The sequence below is a fragment of the Ranitomeya variabilis genome, chromosome 8, assembly GCF_051348905.1.
Source record: "Ranitomeya variabilis isolate aRanVar5 chromosome 8, aRanVar5.hap1, whole genome shotgun sequence".
Classification (NCBI taxonomy): Eukaryota; Metazoa; Chordata; class Amphibia; order Anura; family Dendrobatidae; genus Ranitomeya; species Ranitomeya variabilis.
Window position 1 is genome coordinate 165,286,697 of NC_135239.1, and position 18,848 is coordinate 165,305,544.

Consider the following 18,848-nt stretch of genomic DNA (forward strand, 5'->3'; position numbering starts at 1 on the left):
AAAACCGCACTAAAAACCGCATCAAAAACGCACCAAAAACGCACCTGCGTTTTCTGCCAAGAGCTGCGGTTTTTGTCCTGAAAAAAAAGGATTGAAATCAGGATCGTGTGAACATATCCTTACCGTACAGGGTTACGAGGGGGGGCGTCTGACTGACGCCTGCCCTAGTAACCTGGGGTTAGTGACAGTGGGGTTAGTAAACCCCAGCTGATGTCTGTTCCGCTTGCTGAGGCGTCTTTGGCTCAAGGCCATTGCAGCTGGCAGAATCGACATGATGTTAACTCCAGTGTGTATTGTATTCTGAGTCATAAAGACAGGAAATGACCTCAATTACTTTTTTTTTTTCCCCTTTTTTTTTTTTTTCAAACAAACTTTATTTTCAGTACACAATGCTGAAAAAAACGCAGCTGCAAAAAACGCAGCAAAAAACGCTGTGTGTGAAAGCAGCTGCGTTTTTTGCCTGCGTAAAAAAACGCAGGTAAAGCAGCAGCAAAATACGCGCGCGTAAAAATACGCAGCAAATATGCTGTGTGTGAAAGTAGCCTTAGTGATGTGTTCGAGCTTTGGATCTTGGATAAATGCTGTGCCCCTTTCGACTGTGACCTGTTCTCCTTCAAAAGGCGTGGTACGCTGAAGACTGGCTTATAGATTTAACGGAGCACTTCATCAGATAACCCTGCTGGTCCGAGGGGAGCCGATCACTTACACAGGATATCAGTTTCAGAACTAATAGGTTACTGCTCTTTCCTCTACACGCCGCATAGATTGGCTATATTATGAATATAGCTACTAAATGGGGTTTTAAAGATGCAGATGTTCAACTCAATGCATCCATCAGTTAAAGCTCTGTCCTATGGCAAAACGAGTGGGCAGTGTCTGATCCTATCCATAAGATGGGAATGGAAGGAGGGGCACAAAACACCTTATTCAGGGCAGCACGGTGGCTCAGTGGTTCGCCTTGCAGCCCTGGGGTACAGGGTTCTAATCCTACCAAGGACATATGCAAGAAGTTTGTATGTTCTCCCCATGTTTGCGTGGGTTTCTTCCAGGTTCTCCGGTTTCCTCCCACATTTCAAAGACATAGTGATAAAGAATGTAGATTGTGAGCCCCAATGGGGACAGCGATAATAGCACTGCGGAATAAGATGGCGCTATATAGGCAAAACATAATAAATAATAAATTCAGCCTCTTCTATAATACCACCATGGTGCAGTATCACATGCACTTACATTTACAGCCATTATATGACCAGTTCCAAAGGCTGTCCAAAAGAGGGAGACAGTTAGTGATGGCACGGACGTCATGCAATGCTCAGAAGCAGAGCACAGCTGCTCGAATACTCGCCGCTCCCCACGCCATAACTATTTGCTTGGAGGACAGTGAGTATTCATTGCTCACTCTTCAGTAGCGTGCATGGTGTCAGCCGCCGGGCGGTCAGGGTGCCGCTACTTAACCCCTTCCCGACCTGTGACGCCACGTAGGCGTCATGAAAGTCGGTGCCAATCCGACCTGTGACGCCTATGTGCTGTCACAGAATGATCGCGTCCCTGCAGATCGGGTGAAAGGGTTAACTCCAATTTCACCCGATCTGCAGGGACAGGGGGAGTGGTGCTTCAGCCCCCATCCCCCCCCCTTCCCCCGGGCTACAATCGCTCTGATTGGCTGTCTCACTTTCAACAGCCAATCAGAGCGATTTGTAATATTTCACTATGAAAACTGGTGAAATATTATAATCCAGCCATGTCCGATGCTGCAATATCATCGGCCATGGCCAGAAACACTTGTCTGCACCCCCCCACCGCCACCGATCTCCTCCCCAGTCCTCCATCCTGTGCTCCGCTCCCCTCCGTCGTCCTGTCCGCTCCCAGGCCCTCCTGTCCACTCCCCCGTGCTCCGATCCCACCCACCCCCCCCCCCCCCCCCCCGCTTCGATCACACCCCCCCCCCCCCCCCCTCTCCTCATACTTGCCGAGCATCCCGGTGTTCGTCCGTCTTCTCCACGGGCGCCGCCATCTTCCAAAACGGCGGGCGCCGAATCTGCCGGCCGGCAGATTTGTTCCAGCTACATTTTGATCACTGTGATAGGTTTTATCACAGTGATCAAAATAAAAAAAATAGTAAATGACCCCCCCCCCCCTTATCACCCCCATACGTAGGGACAATAATAAAATAAAGAAAATATTTTTTTTTCTCCCACTAGGGTTAGAACTAGGGGTAGGGTTAGAACTAGGGTTAGCGTTAGAATTAGGGTATGTGCACACGGTGCGGATTTGGCTGCGGATCCGCAGCGGATTGGCTACTGCGGATTCGTAGCAGTGTTCCATCAGGTTTACAGTACCATCCGCTGTGCCCATGGTGCGGAAAATACCGCGCGGAAATGCTGCGTTCTATTTTCCGCAGCATGTTAATTCTTTGTGCGGATTCCGCAGCGTTTTACACCTGTTCCTCAATAGGAATCCGCAGGTGAAATCCGCATAAAAAACACTGGAAATCCGCAGGTAAAATGCAGTGCCTTTTACCTGCGGATTTTTCAAAAATGGTGCGGAAAAATCTCACACGAATCCGCAACGTGGGCACATAGCCTTAGGGTTGGAATTAGGGCTAGGGTTGGAAATAGGGTTAAGAATAGGCTTGTCGTTAGGGTTATGGTTAGGGGTGTGCTGAGGTTAAAGTTGTGGTTAGGGTTAGGGTTGGGATTAGGGTTGTGGTTAGGAGTGTGTTGGGGTTAGTGTTGGAGTTAGAATTGAGGGGTTTCCACTGTTTAGGCACATCAGAGGTCTCCAAACGCAACATGGCACCACCATTGATTCCAGCCAATCTTGCGTTCAAAAAGTCAAATGGTGCTCCCTCCCTTCCAAGCCCTGACGTGCGCCCAAACAGTGGTTTACCCCCGCATATGGGGTACCAGCATACTCAGGACAAACTGGGCAACAACTATTGGGGTCCAATTTCTCCTGTTACCCTTGTGAAAATAAAAAATTGCTTGCTAAAACATAATTTTTGAGGAAAGAAAAATTATTTTTTATTTTCACCGCTCTGCGTTATAAACTTCTGTGAAGCACTTGGGGGTTCAAAGTGCTCACCACACATCTAGAGAAGTTCCTTGGGGGGGTCTAGTTTCCAAAATGGTGTCACTTGTGGGGGGTTTCTACTGTTTAGGCACATCAGGGGCTCTGCAAACGTAACATGATGCCCGCAGAGCATTCCATCAAAGTCTGCATTCCAAAACGTCACTACTTCCCTTCCGAGCCCCGGCATGTGCCCAAACAGTGGTTTACCCCCACATATGGGGTACCAGCGTACTCAGGAGAAACTGGACAACAACTCTTGGGGTCAAATTTCTCCTGTTACCCTTGGGAAAATTAAAAAATTCTGGGCTAAAAAAATATTTTTGAGGAAAGAAAACACATTTATTATTTTCACGGCTCTGCGTTATAAACTTCTGTGAAGCACTTGGGGGTTCAAAGTGCTCACCACACATCTAGATAAGTTCCTTTGGGGGTCTAGTTTCCAAAATGGGGTCACTTGTGGGGAGTTTCTACTGTTTAGGCACATCAGGGGCTCTGCAAACGCAACGTGACGCCCGCAGAGCATTCCATCAAAGTCTGCATTTCAAAACGTCACTACTTCTCTTCCGAACCCCGACGTGTGCCCAAACAGTGGTTTACCCCCACATATGGGGTATCAGCGTACTCAGGAGAAACTGGACAACAACTTTTGGGGTCCAATTTCTCCTGTTACCCTTGGGAAAATAAAAAATTGTGGGCTAAAAATTCATTTTTGAGAAAAGAAAAATTATTTTTTATTTTCATGGCTCTGCGTTATAAACTTCTGTGAAGCAATTGGGGGTTCAAAGTGCTCACCACACATCTAGATTAGTTCCTTGGGAGGTCTAGTTTCCAAAATGGGGTCACTTGTGGGCACACAGGGGCTCTCCAAACACGACATGGTGTCCGCTAACGATTGCAGCTAATTTTCCGTTCAAAAAGTCAAATGGCGCGCCTTCCCTTCCGAGCCTTGCCGTGCACCCAAACAGTGGTTTACCCCCACATATGAGGTATCGGCGTACTCAAGAGAAATTGCCCAACAAATTTTAGGATCCATTTTATCCTGTTGCCCATGTGAAAATGAAAAAATTGAGGCTAAAAGAATTTTTGTGTGAAAAAAAAGTACTTTTTCATTTTTACGGATCAATTTGTGAAGCACCTGAGGGTTTAAAGTGCTCACTATGCTTCTAGATATGTTCCTTGGGGGGTCTAGTTTCCAAAATGGGGTCACTTGTGGGGAAGCTCCAATGTTTAGGCACATGGGGGCTCTCCAAACGCGACATGGTGTCCGCTAAACATTGGAGCCAATTTTTCATTCAAAAAGTCAAACGGCACTCCTTCCCTTCCGAGCCCTGCCGTGCGCCCAAACAGTGGTTTACCCCCACATATGAGGTATCAGCGTACTCAGGACAAATTGGACAACAACGTTCGTGGTCCAGTTTCTCCTTTTACCCTTGGGAAAATAAAACAATTGTTGCTAAAATATCATTTTTGTGACTAAAAAGTTAAATGTTCATTTTTTCCTTCCATGTTGCTTCTGCTGCTGTGAAACACCTGAAGGGTTAATAAACTTCTTGAATGTGGTTTTGAGCACCTTGAGGGGTGCAGATTTTAGAATGGTGTCACTTTTGGGTATTTTCAGCCATATAGAACCCTCAAACTGACTTCAAATGTGAGGTGGTCCCTAAAAAAAATGGTTTTGTAAATTTTGTTGTAAAAATGAGAAATCACTAGTCAAATTTTAACCCTTGTAACTTCCTAGCAAAAAAAAATTTTGTTTCCAAAGTTGTGCTGATGTAAAGTAGACATGTGGGAAATGTTATTTATTAACTACTTTGTGTCACATAACTCTCTGGTTTAACAGAATAAAAATTCAAAATGTGAAAATTGGAAATTTTCAAAATTTTCGCCAAATTTCCGTTTTTTTCACAAATAAACTCAGAAATTATCGACCTACATTTACCACTAACATAAAGCCCAATATGTCACGAAAAAACAATCTCAGAACCGCTAAGATCCGTTGAAGCGTTCCTAAGTTATTACCTCATAAAGGGACACTGGTCCGAATTGCAAAAAACGGCCAGGTCATTAAGGTCAAAATAGGCTGGGTCATGAAGGGGTTAAGAGAAATTTATATTCTCCTCTCTCCATGCCCATGGGAGTGAAGAGAGGTGAATATTTCTCTTAAGTAGCGTGACAGCCTGGCAGCTGCTGGAGCCGGCTGCTGCTGACACTGTGCGCACTATTACAGAGAAATGAATATTCACTGCCAATGCAGTGAATATTCATTTCTCTTTAGCAGCGGGCACAGGCTTTAGCCGCAGCAGCTGGCTCCTGCCTCCTGTGACCCACCACTCCTGCTCCCCCTCCATGTTCTGGCCCTCACTCGAGTATAAGCCGAGGGGGACGTTTTCAGCGCAAAAAAATGTGCTGAAAAACTCTGCCTATACTCGAGTATATACAGTAGATTGTTTCTGAGTTTTTAGTTTAATTTGTGGATTGCTTTCTCTCTAAATATTTGTTGCACATCTGTTTTTCTAGGTGGTCAGGTTCCTAAACAAGTTGATCACCCAAGGCTGGGGCTCTCCCTCTAACAGATCTGGAGTTGCTTGTCTGTGTAACAGAGAGGTATGATGCTGCTTTTTTCAACCACATAACTAGCATTTTTGAAAGTATATCTGTATGTTTGCTATATTTTATTGCAAATAGTGGAAAGCTTCCTATGCTCACACAGCAAAACCGTATATAACTGCAGATTATTTTTTGGAAACTGGTGCAAAACATTTTTTTTTTTAGTTATGTGTTGTGAAGTTGATAATTTACAACTTTTATGTGAAATAATCTCTAAGGTGGTCGATCCTCTGACATGTTTCATTTATATCCAATTGAGGGATCTACAGTTGTGTGAAAGTGTTTGCCCCCTTCCTGATTTCCTATTCTTTTCCATGTTTGTCATGCTTAAATGTTTCAGATCACCAAACAAATTGCAGTTTTTAAATGAAGGTCTTTATTATTAAGGGCAAAAGAAATCCAAACCTACAGGGTCTTGTCTGAAAGTGATTGCCCCCTCTTAAAACATAAATTAACTGCGGTTTATCACATATTTGGGAAGCTGCATTCAAATTCCCTAGCCACAGGCAGGACTGATTACTGCCACACCTCTTCTCATTCACGAAATCACAAATAGGACCTGCATGACATAGTGTCATAGACCAAAAGATCCTCAAAAGTTAGACATGCAGCGATCCAAAGAAATACTGTAACAAACAAGAAACAAAGTATTTGAGATCTATCAGTCTGGGAAAGGTTTTAAACCACTTCTAAAGCTTTGGAACTCCAGCGAACCACAGTGAGAGCCATTATCCACAAATGGCGAAAACGTGGAACAGTCGTGAACCTTCCCAGGAGTAGCCGGCCGACCAAAATGACCCCAAGAACGCAGCGACCGCTCACCTAACAGGCCACAAAAGACCCCACAACAACATCCCAAAGAGCTACAGGCCTCACTTGCCTCAGTTAAGGTCCGTATTCATGACTCCACCATAACAGAGATTGGACAAAAATGGCCTGCATGGCAGAGTTCAAAGACGAAAACCAATGATGAGCAATAGGAATATTAAGGCTCATCTCAGTTTTGCCAGAAATCATCTTGAAGATCCCCCAAGACTTTTGGGAGAATACTCTGAGGACTGATGAGACAAAAGTTGAACTTTTTGGAAGTTATATGTTCTATTACGTCTGGCGTAGAAGTAACAGCATTTCAGAAAAGGAGCATTATATCAACAGTAAAATATTGTGGTGGTAGTGTGACTGTCTGGGGCTGTTTTGCTGCTTCAAGATCTAGAAGACTTGCTGTGGTAAATAGAACCATGAATTCTGCTGTCTAGTTAGAAATCCTGAAGGAGAATTTCTGGCCGTCTGTTCGTGACCTCAAGCTGAAGTGCACTTGGGTTATGCAGCAGGGCAATGATTCAAAACACACCAGTAAGTCCACCTCTAAATGGCTTAAGGAAAACAAAATTAAGACTTTGGAGTGGCCTAGTCAAATTCCTCACCTTAATCCGATTGAGATTCTGCGGCATGACCTTAAAAAGGCGGCTAATGCTCAGAAACCCTCCAGTGTGGCTGAGCTACAACAATTCTGCAAAGATTCCCCCAGAGTGTCGTGAAAGATTCATTCAGTTATCAGAAATGCTTGATTGCAGTTGTTGCTGTTAAGGTTGGCCCAACCAGTTATTAGGTTTAGGGGCAATCACTTTTTCTCTGTCGCCCATGACGGCACCACGGAGAGAGGGGATCCGCCCACCAAGACAGGAAACCTACAGATAAAAAGGCGGTACCACTCTCCCGCATCAGTTGGATTCCTGTCCTTGATGGGAGACCTACAGACTTACCAGAAGAAGATCGTCGTGGGATTCCGGGGCCAATCAGTCCGACTCAGGCAGCTGGGGTCCCTCTGCCTCGGCTGGTGTGGTGACCCGAGGCGCCACCGCTGGGGCTAGTGGGCCTCTAGCGTGTGCGGGGGAGGTGACATGGAGTTCACGGTCACCTCCCTAGGTAAGATGCAGCAGCGGCAACATCCAGGGGGGTCCCCCTGTGGTTGCGGGAGAAGGTAGTGCGGCTCTCCCCTTCAAGCGTCAGTCTGCACACTGCAATGCCAGGAGGTGTGCAGGGACCGCGTATTAAGGCTGCGGGCAAACCGTGAGCTCCGGTGAGGCAGCGTCTCATGTGCGCCATGTGCGGCGCCATCTTGGGCCGGCCGCGCTTGCGCAGGAGGAGAGGCGCTCCTGCGGCGCCGGATGGGTGCTTCTGCGCGGGCGCCAGCAGGAGACGCTTCTGCGCAGGCGCCGGATAGGCACTTCTGCGCGGGCGCCGGCGGGAGATGCTTCTGCGCAGGCGCCGGATAGGCGCTTCTGCGCGGGCGCCGGCGGGAGATGTTTCTGCGCAGACGCCGGCAGGAGAACGCTTCTGCGCAGGCGCCGGATGGGCGCTAATGCGCAGGCGCCAGAAACAGGAAGGCGCTCCACAGGCCGCAACTATTGCGCAAGCGCGCCGCAGAAAGCGGACGGCGGGAATCTCGGCCATATAAAAAGAGCCTAACTCCAGTTTTCACACAGGACCCTGTAGGTTTGGATTTCTTTTTCCCTTAATAATAAAGACCTTCATTTAAAAACTGCATTTTGTGATAACTTGCGTCATCGTTGACTAATATATACATTTGTTTGGTGTTCTGAAACATTTGTGTGACAGACAAGCAAAAGAATAGAAAATCAGGAAGGGGCAAACGCTCTTTCACTCAACTGTACACCTCGCAGAGGAGAATTTCACACTATGTTTCCATTTCTATTCACTGTCAATAAACTGGAACATATTTGTTGGTATCCAGTAACTAAAGTATTAACCTCCCCATCTGCTGTTTTTAGTAGTACTACAGCCCTTTCCAGAGTCGTGATTTTATTTGTGACTTGCCGGATCACACAGTGTCTGCTGTTGCTCTGTACCTGGCTTCTGAGTCTCATTGACTTTTATTGAGAAAATGTAAAAAGTGATCTCTGCTCCACACAGAAGACACTGTGTCACTCGGCAGGTCACGTGATATCGGGCTGGCGTGCCACTGAAACGGTTGAAGAAAGCGACAGCTGAGTATAATACTGCACTCAATACACACATATACAAATACAAAATATCACCAGAGTGGTCTTTGACCTTTTCTTGTCATTGACATAAGTTTTCCATATTCGTGTTCTTGTGTTACTCAGAGTGGTCTTTCTTGGCCTCCTGTGTTGATCCATAGGCTAAACCATAATTCCTTCATTTGATCAATAACCTAGGTTTTCAGTATACATTCAATTGGTTGTGGTGTTTGACTAATAAAGTGCATATTTTTATACTGTAGCACTTCTTTTTACATGTAAAGTATTGTTCCGATATAAGTAAGGAAAGTTGTTTATAAATGATTCCTATGGTAAGTATCATTACTGCTGTGTGTTCCTTTTTCAGGTTGTGAAGGTGCTGGTCCGCACCCTACACCAGGAATGGCTCAATGTTCGGCGATTAACCGTCCTTCTGCCCAGCCCAAACCAGAACAAATCGGTGCTGTTTCTAAGAGAAGCCATAATGGTTCTACACAGCCTCTACCAGAAGGACAAAAGCTTCAGTGAACATTGCTTAGAGGTCTTTCACCAATATGACCAAGCGGTGCCTGGAGTCCGAGCATTGTTTAGAAAATTCAACACTATGAATGAGAACGAAGGTGGGATTATGCACTGCGCTATGTATCTGGTTATTATGTTATGCTTAAAGGGTCCTGCCATCATGACAGTACCATACAAGAGCTCATAAAGTGCTGGCCACTACTCTTCTTGGAGGAGAAAGCGAATCTGGATTGTGGGTAGTCTGGGCAGGTTCTCCATACTTTATTTTTTTAATTTTTTTTTTATTATATTTACAAAAATTGTTAGAAAATGCTGCAGGTTTTTGCAAATCGCATCAAAAATCATTGACATAAAAGGTGCAAAACCCCCAAAAATCGTGCTTTCACCATAAATTGCACTTACTGAACTTCAGTCCATCCTGGTGTCTTTGCTACTACATGTGCCGTGGCCAGCATGTTAGGATTTTTTTTTAAGGGTTAGGAAAAGATATTTAGAACATGATCAAATAAAAGGTTTTCGGAAGTACAATCATTATTTAATTTATACCACTCAAAAAAACGCAATAGCAGTCATGAAGTCCCATCAATATATATAATCTTTATTAAATAACAATAAAAAACTTAAAATCCAGGTACAATGGCATGAATGGGGAAGTGGATGCGCGCTCAAATGGCCATACTGAACTGGCTGAATTGGCCAACCACTCCTGTAACACCATAATATCAAGCCACATTGTGGCAGGTATCTACCGCTACATTATGCATATTAAACCAAGTGCAATATCATTCAATAGTCAGTATATTTACAATTATCCAAGAATTAAATACATGGTACATACCTAATAGGTGCAGGAATGGAAGGAAAATAGCCCTACCCCGACGTGCGTTTCGGAGCCATCAGCTCCTTCCTCAGGGGGCGCAAGTCCTTAGATGCATGTACTCTATTATACATACTAATAGTGATTTGATTTAATATCTTACACTTAACATGCTTGCTACAATTTTGTTATGTTCCTTATTTAATTTGTATTGAAAAAAATCCAATACAGTATTGCTCAAGTCCATGGCAGAAATCAAAGCCTGACACTTAGGTTTCTGGCACCTGTTTAACCCCTTCACAACATGCGCTGTACTAGTACTGCACATGTCGTGTCTTCCCCTTTGATGTGGGCTCCGGCGGTGAGCCCACATCAAAGTTGCGAAATGTCAGCTGTTTTGTACAGCTGACATGTGCGCGCAATAGCGGCGGGTGAAATCGCGATTCACCCGCCACTATTAACCTGTTAAATGCCGCTGTCAAACGCTGACAGCGGCATTTAACTACTGCTTCCGGCTGCGTGGCCGGAAATGAGCGCATCGCCGACCCCCGTCACATGATTGGGGGTCGGCGACGGGTCAGGAAGGTAACCATAGAGGTCATTGAGACCTCTATGGTTACTGATGCCGGCCTGCTGTGAGCGTCACCCTGTGGTCGGTGCTCATAGCACACCTGCATTTCAGCTACATAGGAGCGATCTGATGATCGCTGCTAAGTAGCTGAGCCGATCGAGTGGTGCCAGCTTCTAGCCTCCCATGGAGGCTATTGAAGCATGGCAAAAGTAAAAAAAAAAATGTGTTTAAAAATATGAAAAAATATATAAAAGTTTAAATCACCCCCCCTTTCGCCCCATCCGAAATAAAAATAAAAAAAATCAAACCTACACATATTTGGTATCGCCGCGTTCAGAATCGCCCGATCTATCAATAAAAAAAAGCATTAACCTGATCTCTAAACGGCGTAGCGAGAAAAAAAGTTTGAAACGTCAGAATTACATTTTTTTTGTCGCCACGACATTGCATTAAAATGCAATAACAGGCGATCAAAAGAACGTATCTGCACAAAAGTGGTATCATTAAAAACAAAAAATAAGCCCTCACCCAACCCCAGATCACAAAAAATGGGGACGTAACGGAAAATGGCGCATTTTTTTTATTATTTTTTTAGCAAAGTTTTGAATATTTTTTTCACAACATAGATAAAAAATATCCTAGACATGTTAGGTGTCTATGAACTCGTAATGACCTGGAGAATCATAATATCAGGTCAGTTTTAGCATTTAGTGAAACTAGCAAAAAAAGCCAAACAAAAAACAAGTGTGGGATTGCACTTTTTTGCAATTTCACCACACTTGGAATTTTTTTCCCGCTTTCTTGTACAAGACATGGTAAAACCAATGGTGACGTTCAAAAGTACAACTCGTCTCGCAAAAATAAGCTCTCACATGGCCATATTAACTGGAAAATAAAAAAGTTATGGCTCTGGAAAGTAGGGGAGCGAAAAACGAAAACGCAAAAGGGCCGTGGCATGAAGGTGTTAATATAACCCACTGTTCTAGGAGGGTGGTGAATGTCTCCGAACCAAAAAAGTGAAAAATCAAAATGGTAAATGCAACTTTTATTATCTAAATATAGCATATATATCAGTTTATAACGTATAGGAACTAATGTGCCTCATAAAACAGGAAAGCGGAAAGAGCCTGATGGTGCAAATACAGAAGGTAATGGATATATTAATGTGGTTACAGGAACTAGTATCACTTGCTAAATAAAGGGGAATACATGTTAGAAAATGGCCGACCAGCTGAAAGATCATTATGATTTGGTAATTCTTACCTGTGAGATGGTATCTTGTATGAACAGCGGATAAATTATCAGGCACAGCATCCCTCCATCTTGATGGTGTTTCGCCTCGCTTCTTCTGGGGGCATTACACATTTGCAGTTTGGCATGATGCAGATCTCCGTACAGATTAGTCCCTTTCCATGTGTGGCTGCCTGATGCAGTTTCACACATATTTAGCATATAACTGGTGAAAATGTCAAATCTATGGTGACAGTTTCCATGTGCATTTTGGTGCATAATTATAATAATAGTTTTCCTTCTTCTGTTTTAGAGTTTGCGCTTGATGAATTGTGTCCTCCAGAAGTAGAGACAGAAGATGAAAACATGGACTGCACATAATTCTGGATGTGCTGTATGGATTGTGCGAACTGCTCTCTAATGTGAACATGTATTTTTAAGCAGATGAAATTTATTAGCAATTTTTTGAAAGACTGGACATAATATTCCCAGTAATAATTTGTCACATTTTAGACCTCTTGCCTGTAGAATCCTGTTATGCCTTCAGCAATGTACGGTATACTGTATTTTAAAACCTTAAAAATAATTTAAATACAGAAATTTTGTAAGATGCAAGTCTTCATTTTTGGTATTTCATGGTGAACATTTTTCATTAAAAAAATTATAAAAAAAAAAGTCTGGCCACTATAAAATCTTACCTTTTTTTTTTTTTTTTTTAAATCTCGTTTATCATTTGCGACAATATTTTCTTTATTTCCATAGGATGATTAGGGTGATCGGTGCACCTATGATGTGGCCGAATGGTTCCATGCACCTTTCTGTCCATGCCGTTGAGTCACAGTCTTGGCTTTCCAGGAAAGAGCGATGTCTGCACTGAAATCTACGCTCTGTTATACATTCAGTACGAGGGCTGAGCTTTTACTGCACAAAGCGTTCAGTCCTGGAAAGCCGGCACTGTCAATCAACAGAGAGAGAGACCAGAATAAATGCAAAACCTGTGAGCGGAATGATGCGCTGAACCGCTTTTCCATGCCAAAGGTGAAATATGGGAATCAAGTGAGAAGCAAAAAGGTAGAGGCTAAACCATACAGACGTGAGAGCACTGCATATAAGAGAAGTGCTGTGTGTGGTGCAGACATTGTTTTTTGAAGTAGTCAAAAACAGTGAGTTTTTCCATGGTAAAATGCTCTTTATTTACGTACGTTTTGGAGGAGTTAGTCTATTCCTTACACAGTTTCTATGAATTTGTTTTGAAGACTTTTTTTTTTTTTTCCCTGCCATTTTGATTTGCCATTTTTTTATTTGGAGCTGATCTCACCAGGATCCGTTGTAGAGAAATGACATGCAGTTTTCCCTCTATGCAAATAGCCTAAGGCTGTGTGCACACGATGCGGAATTAGTGCGGATTTTTCCGCGCAGAAACACTGCAGAGTGATTTACAGTACAATGTAAATCAATTGGGAAAAAAAATGCTGTGCTAATGGTGCGTAAAAATCCGCATGAAAACAGCTGCGGATCAAAAGAAGTAGCATGCTGCTACTTTTGTGGGGAACTGCAGCGTTTCTGACCCCTTCCATTTAGAAATCCGCTGGGATAAACGGAGAAAATCCGCGGCAAATCCGCACCTGCTTTTTCTGCCAGGAGATGCGGATTTTGTGAAAAAATTCTGCACCCCAATCTGCAACGTGTGCACATAGCCTAAAAGTACTCTAAGCTACAGGAGTAGGAGCCTGTACATCCAAGTCCACAATTACCTTCGCGTCAAAATGGCCTTACTTTCAAACACTATGGAGCTCAAGCACCACCCAAGCCAGTTTTCACCTTCGAGGCCAGGCCAAATTTTACAATTCTGACCAATGTCACTTTATACGGTAATAGCCCTGGAACGCTTCAACGGGTTCCCACTGATTCTGAGATTGTTTTTTTTCGTAACATATTGTACTTCATGATAGCGTGAGAATTTGCGTTTATTTGTGAAAATATCGGAAATTTGGAGGAAAGTTTTTGTAATCTTCAAACTTTTAATTCTTATGCCTTTAATCCAGATGTCAATTAACCCCTTTCTGTCATTGGACGTACTATTCCGTCCATGTGGGGTGGGCCCTACTTCCCAATGACGGAATAGTACGTCCAGCGAGATCGGCGGCGCTCACGGGGGGAGCGCCGCCTATCGCGGCCGGGTGTCAGCTGCCTATCGCAGCTGACATTCGGCGCTATGTGCCAGGAGTGGTCACGGACCGCCCCCGGCACATTAACCCCCGGCACACCGCGATCAAACATGATCGCGGTGTGCCGGCGGTATAGGGAAGCATCGCGCAGGGAGGGGGCTCCCTGAGACCCCCGCAGCAACGCGATGTGATCGCGTTGCTCCGAGGGTCTCCTACCTCCTTCCTCGCTGCAGGTCCTGGATCCAAGATGGCCGCGGCATCCGGGTCCTGCAGGGAGGGAGGTGGCTTACCGAGTGCCTGCTCAGAGCAGGCGCTGGTAAGCCTGCAGTGCTCTAAGTCAGATCGGTGATCTGACAGAGTGCTATGCAAACTGTCAGATCACCGATCTGTGATGTCCCCCCCTGGGACAAAGTAAAAAAGTTTTAAAAAAAATTTCTACATGTGTAAAAAAAAAAAAAAATAATAATAATTCCTAAATAAAGAAAAAAAAAATATTATTCCCATAAATATATTTCTTTATCTAAATAAAAAAAACAAAACAATAAAAGTACACATATTTAGTATCGCCGCGTCCGTAACGACCCAACCTATAAAACTGTCCCACTAGTTAACCCCTTCAGTAAACACCGTAAAAAAATAAAAAACGAGGCAAAAAACAACGCTTTATTATCATACCGCCGAATAAAAAGTGGAATAAAACGCGATCAAAAAGACAGATATAAATAACCATGGTACCGCTGAAAGCGTCATTTTGTCCCGCAAAAAGAGCCGCCATACAGCATCATCAGCAAAAAAATAAAAAAGTTATAGTCCTCAGAATAAAGCGATGCCAAAATAATTATTTTTTCTATAAAATAGTTTTTGACGTATAAAAGCGCCAAAGCATAAAAAAATGATATAAATGAGGTATCGCTGTAATCGTACTGACCCGAAGAATAAAACTGCTTTATCAATTTTACCAAACGCGGAACAGTATAAACGCCTCCCCCAAAAGAAATTCATGAATAGCTGGTTTTTGGTCATTCTGCCTCACAAAAATCGGAATAAAAAGCGATCAAAAAATGTCACGTGCCCGAAAATGTTACCAATAAAAACGTCAACTCGTCCCGCAATAAACAAGACCTCACATGACTCTGTGGTCTCAAATATGGAAAAATTATAGCTCTCAAAATGTGATAACGCAAAAAATATTTTTTGCAATAAAAAGCGTCTTTCAGTGTGTGACGGCTGCCAATCATAAAAATCCGCTAAAAACCCCGCTATAAAAGTAAATCAAACCCCCCTTCATCACCCCCTTAGTTAGGGAAAAAATTAAAAAAACGTATTTATTTCCATTTTCCCGTTAGGGCTAGGGTTAGGATTAGGGTTAGAATTAGGGTTAGGGCTAGGATTAGGGTTAGGGTTGGGGCTAGGGTTAAGGCTACAGATAGGGTTGGGGCTAAAGTTAGGGTTAGGGTTTGGATTACATTTACGGTTGGGAATAGGGTTGGGATTAGGGTTAGGGGTGTGTCTGGGTTAGAGGTGTGGTTAGGGTTACCGTTGGGATTAGGGTTAGGGGTGTGTTTGCATTAGGGTTTCAGTTATAATTGGGGGGTTTCCACTGTTTAGTCACATTAGGGGCTCTCCAAACACGACATGGCGTCCGATCTCAATTCCAGCCAATTCTGCATTGAAAAAGTAAAACAGTGCTCCTTCCCTTCCGAGCTCTCCCGTGTGCCCACACAGGGGTTTACCCCAACATATGGGGTATCAGCATACTCAGGACAAATTGGACAACAACTTTTTGGGTCCAATTTCTCCTGTTACCCTTGGGAAAATACAAAACTGGGGGCTAAAAAATAATTTTTGTGGGAAAAAAAAGATTTTTTATTTTCACGGCTCTGCGTTATAAACTGTAGTGAAACACTTGGGGGCTCAAAGTTCTCACAACACATCTAGATAAGTTCCTTGGAGGGTCTAGTTTCCAATATGGGGTCACTTGTGGGGGTTTCTACTGTTTAGGTACATTAGGGGCTCTGCAAACGCAATGTGACGCCTGCAGACCAATCCATCTAAGTCTGCATTCCAAATGATGCCCCTTCCCTTCCGAGCTTTGCCATGTGCTCAAACGGTGGTCCCCGTCCCCCCCCCCCCCCCCCCCCACATATCAGGTATCAGCGTACTCAGGACAAATTGGACAACAATATTTAGGGTCCAATTTCTCCTGTTACCCTCGGAAAAATACAAAACTGGGGGCTAAAAAATAATTTTTGTGGGAAATTTTTTTTTATTTTTACGGCTCTGCATTATAATCTTCTGTGAATCATTTAATGGGTGAAAGTGCTCACCACACATCTAGATAAGTTCCTTAGGGGGTCTACTTTCCAAAATGGTGTCACTTGTGGGGGGTTTCATTGTTTAGGCACATCAGGGGCTCTCCAAATGCAACATGGCGTCCCATCTCAATTCCAGTCAATTTTGCATTGAAAAGTCAAATGGCGCTCCTTTCCTTCCGAGCTCTGCCATGCGCCCAAACAGTGGTTTACCCCCACATAGGGGTATCAGCGTACTCAGGACAAATTGTACAACAACTTTTGGGGTCCATTTTCTCCACCCTTGGTAAAATAAAACAAATTGGAGCTGAAGTAAATTTTTTGTGAAAAAAAGCTAAATGTTCATTTTTATTTAAACATTCCAAAAATTCCTGTGAAACACCTGAAGGGTTAATAAACTTCTTGAATGTGGTTTTGAGCACCTTGAGGGATGCAGTTTTTAGAATGGTGTCACACTTGGGTATTTTCTATCATATAGACCCCTCAAAATGACTTCAAATGAGATGTGGTCCCTAAAAAAAAAATGGTGTTGTAAAAATGAGAAATTGCTGGTCAACTTTTAACCCTTATAACTCCCTAACAAAAAAAAATTTTGGTTCCAAAATTGTGCTAATGTAAAGTAGACATGTGGAAAATGTTACTTATTAAGTATTTTGTGTGACATATCTCTGTGATTTAATTGCATAAAAATTCAAAGTTGGAAAATTGCAAAATTTTCGCCAAATTTCCTTTTTTTTCACAAATAAACGCAGGTAATATCAAAGAAATTTTACCACTATCATGAAGTACAATATGTCACGAGAAAACAATGTCAGAATCACCGGGATCCGTTGAAGCGTTCCAGAGTTATAACCTCATAAAGGGACAGTGGTCAGAATTGTAAAAATTGGCCCGGTCCATAACGTGCAAACCACCCTTGGGGGTAAAGGGGTTAAAATAGTTTACATCAGTATCATTTTTTAAACATTTTTAATTTTTTTTTTGTTGTTAAAAGTTGGTCAGCAAGTTCTAATTTTTCCAACAAATGTTACAAAACCATTTTTTTTTTAAGGGACCACATCACATTTTAACCCCTTAAGCCCCGAGGGTGGTTTGCACGTTAATGACCGGGCCAATTTTTACAATTCTGACCACTGTCCCTTTATGAGGCTATAACTCTGGAACGCTTTGACGGATCTTGGCGATTCTGACATTGTTTTCTCGTGACATATTGTACTTCATGTTAGTGGTAAAATTTATTCTATATAACTTGCGTTTATTTGTGAAAAAAACGGAAATTTGGCGAACATTTTGAAAATTTCGCAATTTTCCAACTTTGAATTTTTATGCCCTTAAATCACAGACATATGTCACTCAAAATACTTAATAAGTAACATTTCCCACATGTCTACTTTACATCAGCACAATTTTGGAACCAACATTTTTTTTGTTAGGGAGTTATAAGGGTTAAAATTTGACCAGAAATTTCTCATTTTTACAACACCATTTTTTTTTAGGGACCACATCTCATTTGAAGTCATTTTGAGGGGTCTATATGATAGAAAATACCCAAGTGTGACACCATTCTAAAAACTGCACCCCTCAAGGTGCTCAAAACCATATTCAAGAAGTTTATTAACCCTTCTGGTGTTTCACAGGAATTTTTGGAATGCTTAAATAAAAATGAACATTTAACTTTATTTCACACAAAATTTATTTCAGCTCCAATTTGTTTTATTTTACCAAGGGTAACAGGAGAAAATGGACCCCAAAAGTTGTTGCACAATTTGTCCTGAGTACGCTGATACCCCATATGTGGGTGTAAACCATTGTTTGGGCGCATGGCAGAGCTTGGAAGGGAAGGAGCGCCATTTGACTTTTCAATGCAAAATTGACTGGAATTGAGATGGGACGCCATGTTGCGTTTGGAGAGCCCCTGATGTGCCTAAACACTGAAACCCCCTACAAGTGACACCATTTTGGAAAGTAGACCCCCTAAGGAACTTATCTAGATGTGTGGTGAGCACTTTGACCCACCAAGTGCTTCACAGAAGTTTATAATGCAGAGCCGTAAAAATAAAAAAATCATATTTTTTCACAAAAATGATCTTTTCGCCCCCAATTTTTTATTTTCCCAAGGGTAAGAGAAGAAATTGGATCCCAAAAAATGTTGTGCAATTTGTCCTGAGTACGCTGATACCCCATATGTGGGTGTAAACCATTGTTTGGGCGCATGGCAGAGCTTGGAAGGGAAGGAGCGCTAATTTGACCTTTCAATGCAAAATTGACTGGAATTGAGATGGGACGCCATGTTGCGTTTGGAGAGCCCCTGATGTGCCTAAACATTGAAACCCCCCACAAGTGACACCATTTTGGAAAGTAGACCCCCTAAGGAACTTATCTAGATGTGTTTTGAGAGCTTTGAACCCCCAAGTGTTTCACTACAGATTATAACGCAGAGCCGTGAAAATATTTTTATTTTTTTTCTCAAAAATGATTTTTTAGCCCCCAGCTTTGTATTTTTACAAGGGTAGCAGAATAAATTGGACCCCAAAATTTGTTTTCCAA

The 18,848-nt window shown here is 42.9% G+C and overlaps 1 protein-coding gene across 1 annotated transcript in view; it reads left to right on the forward strand.

Moving 5' to 3' along the window:
- The window catches only part of ATRIP (ATR interacting protein), an 88,550-nt gene extending 76,119 nt beyond the window's left edge, over positions 1 to 12,431 (forward strand). The window contains exons 12-14 of the mRNA XM_077276463.1: positions 5,590 to 5,676; positions 9,049 to 9,301; positions 12,135 to 12,431. Coding sequence (XP_077132578.1) covers positions 5,590 to 5,676; positions 9,049 to 9,301; positions 12,135 to 12,202 — 408 coding nt within the window. The 3' untranslated portion in view covers positions 12,203 to 12,431. The remainder of the gene's footprint in view (positions 1 to 5,589; positions 5,677 to 9,048; positions 9,302 to 12,134) is intronic.
- Positions 12,432 to 18,848: the final 6,417 nt, after the last annotated feature.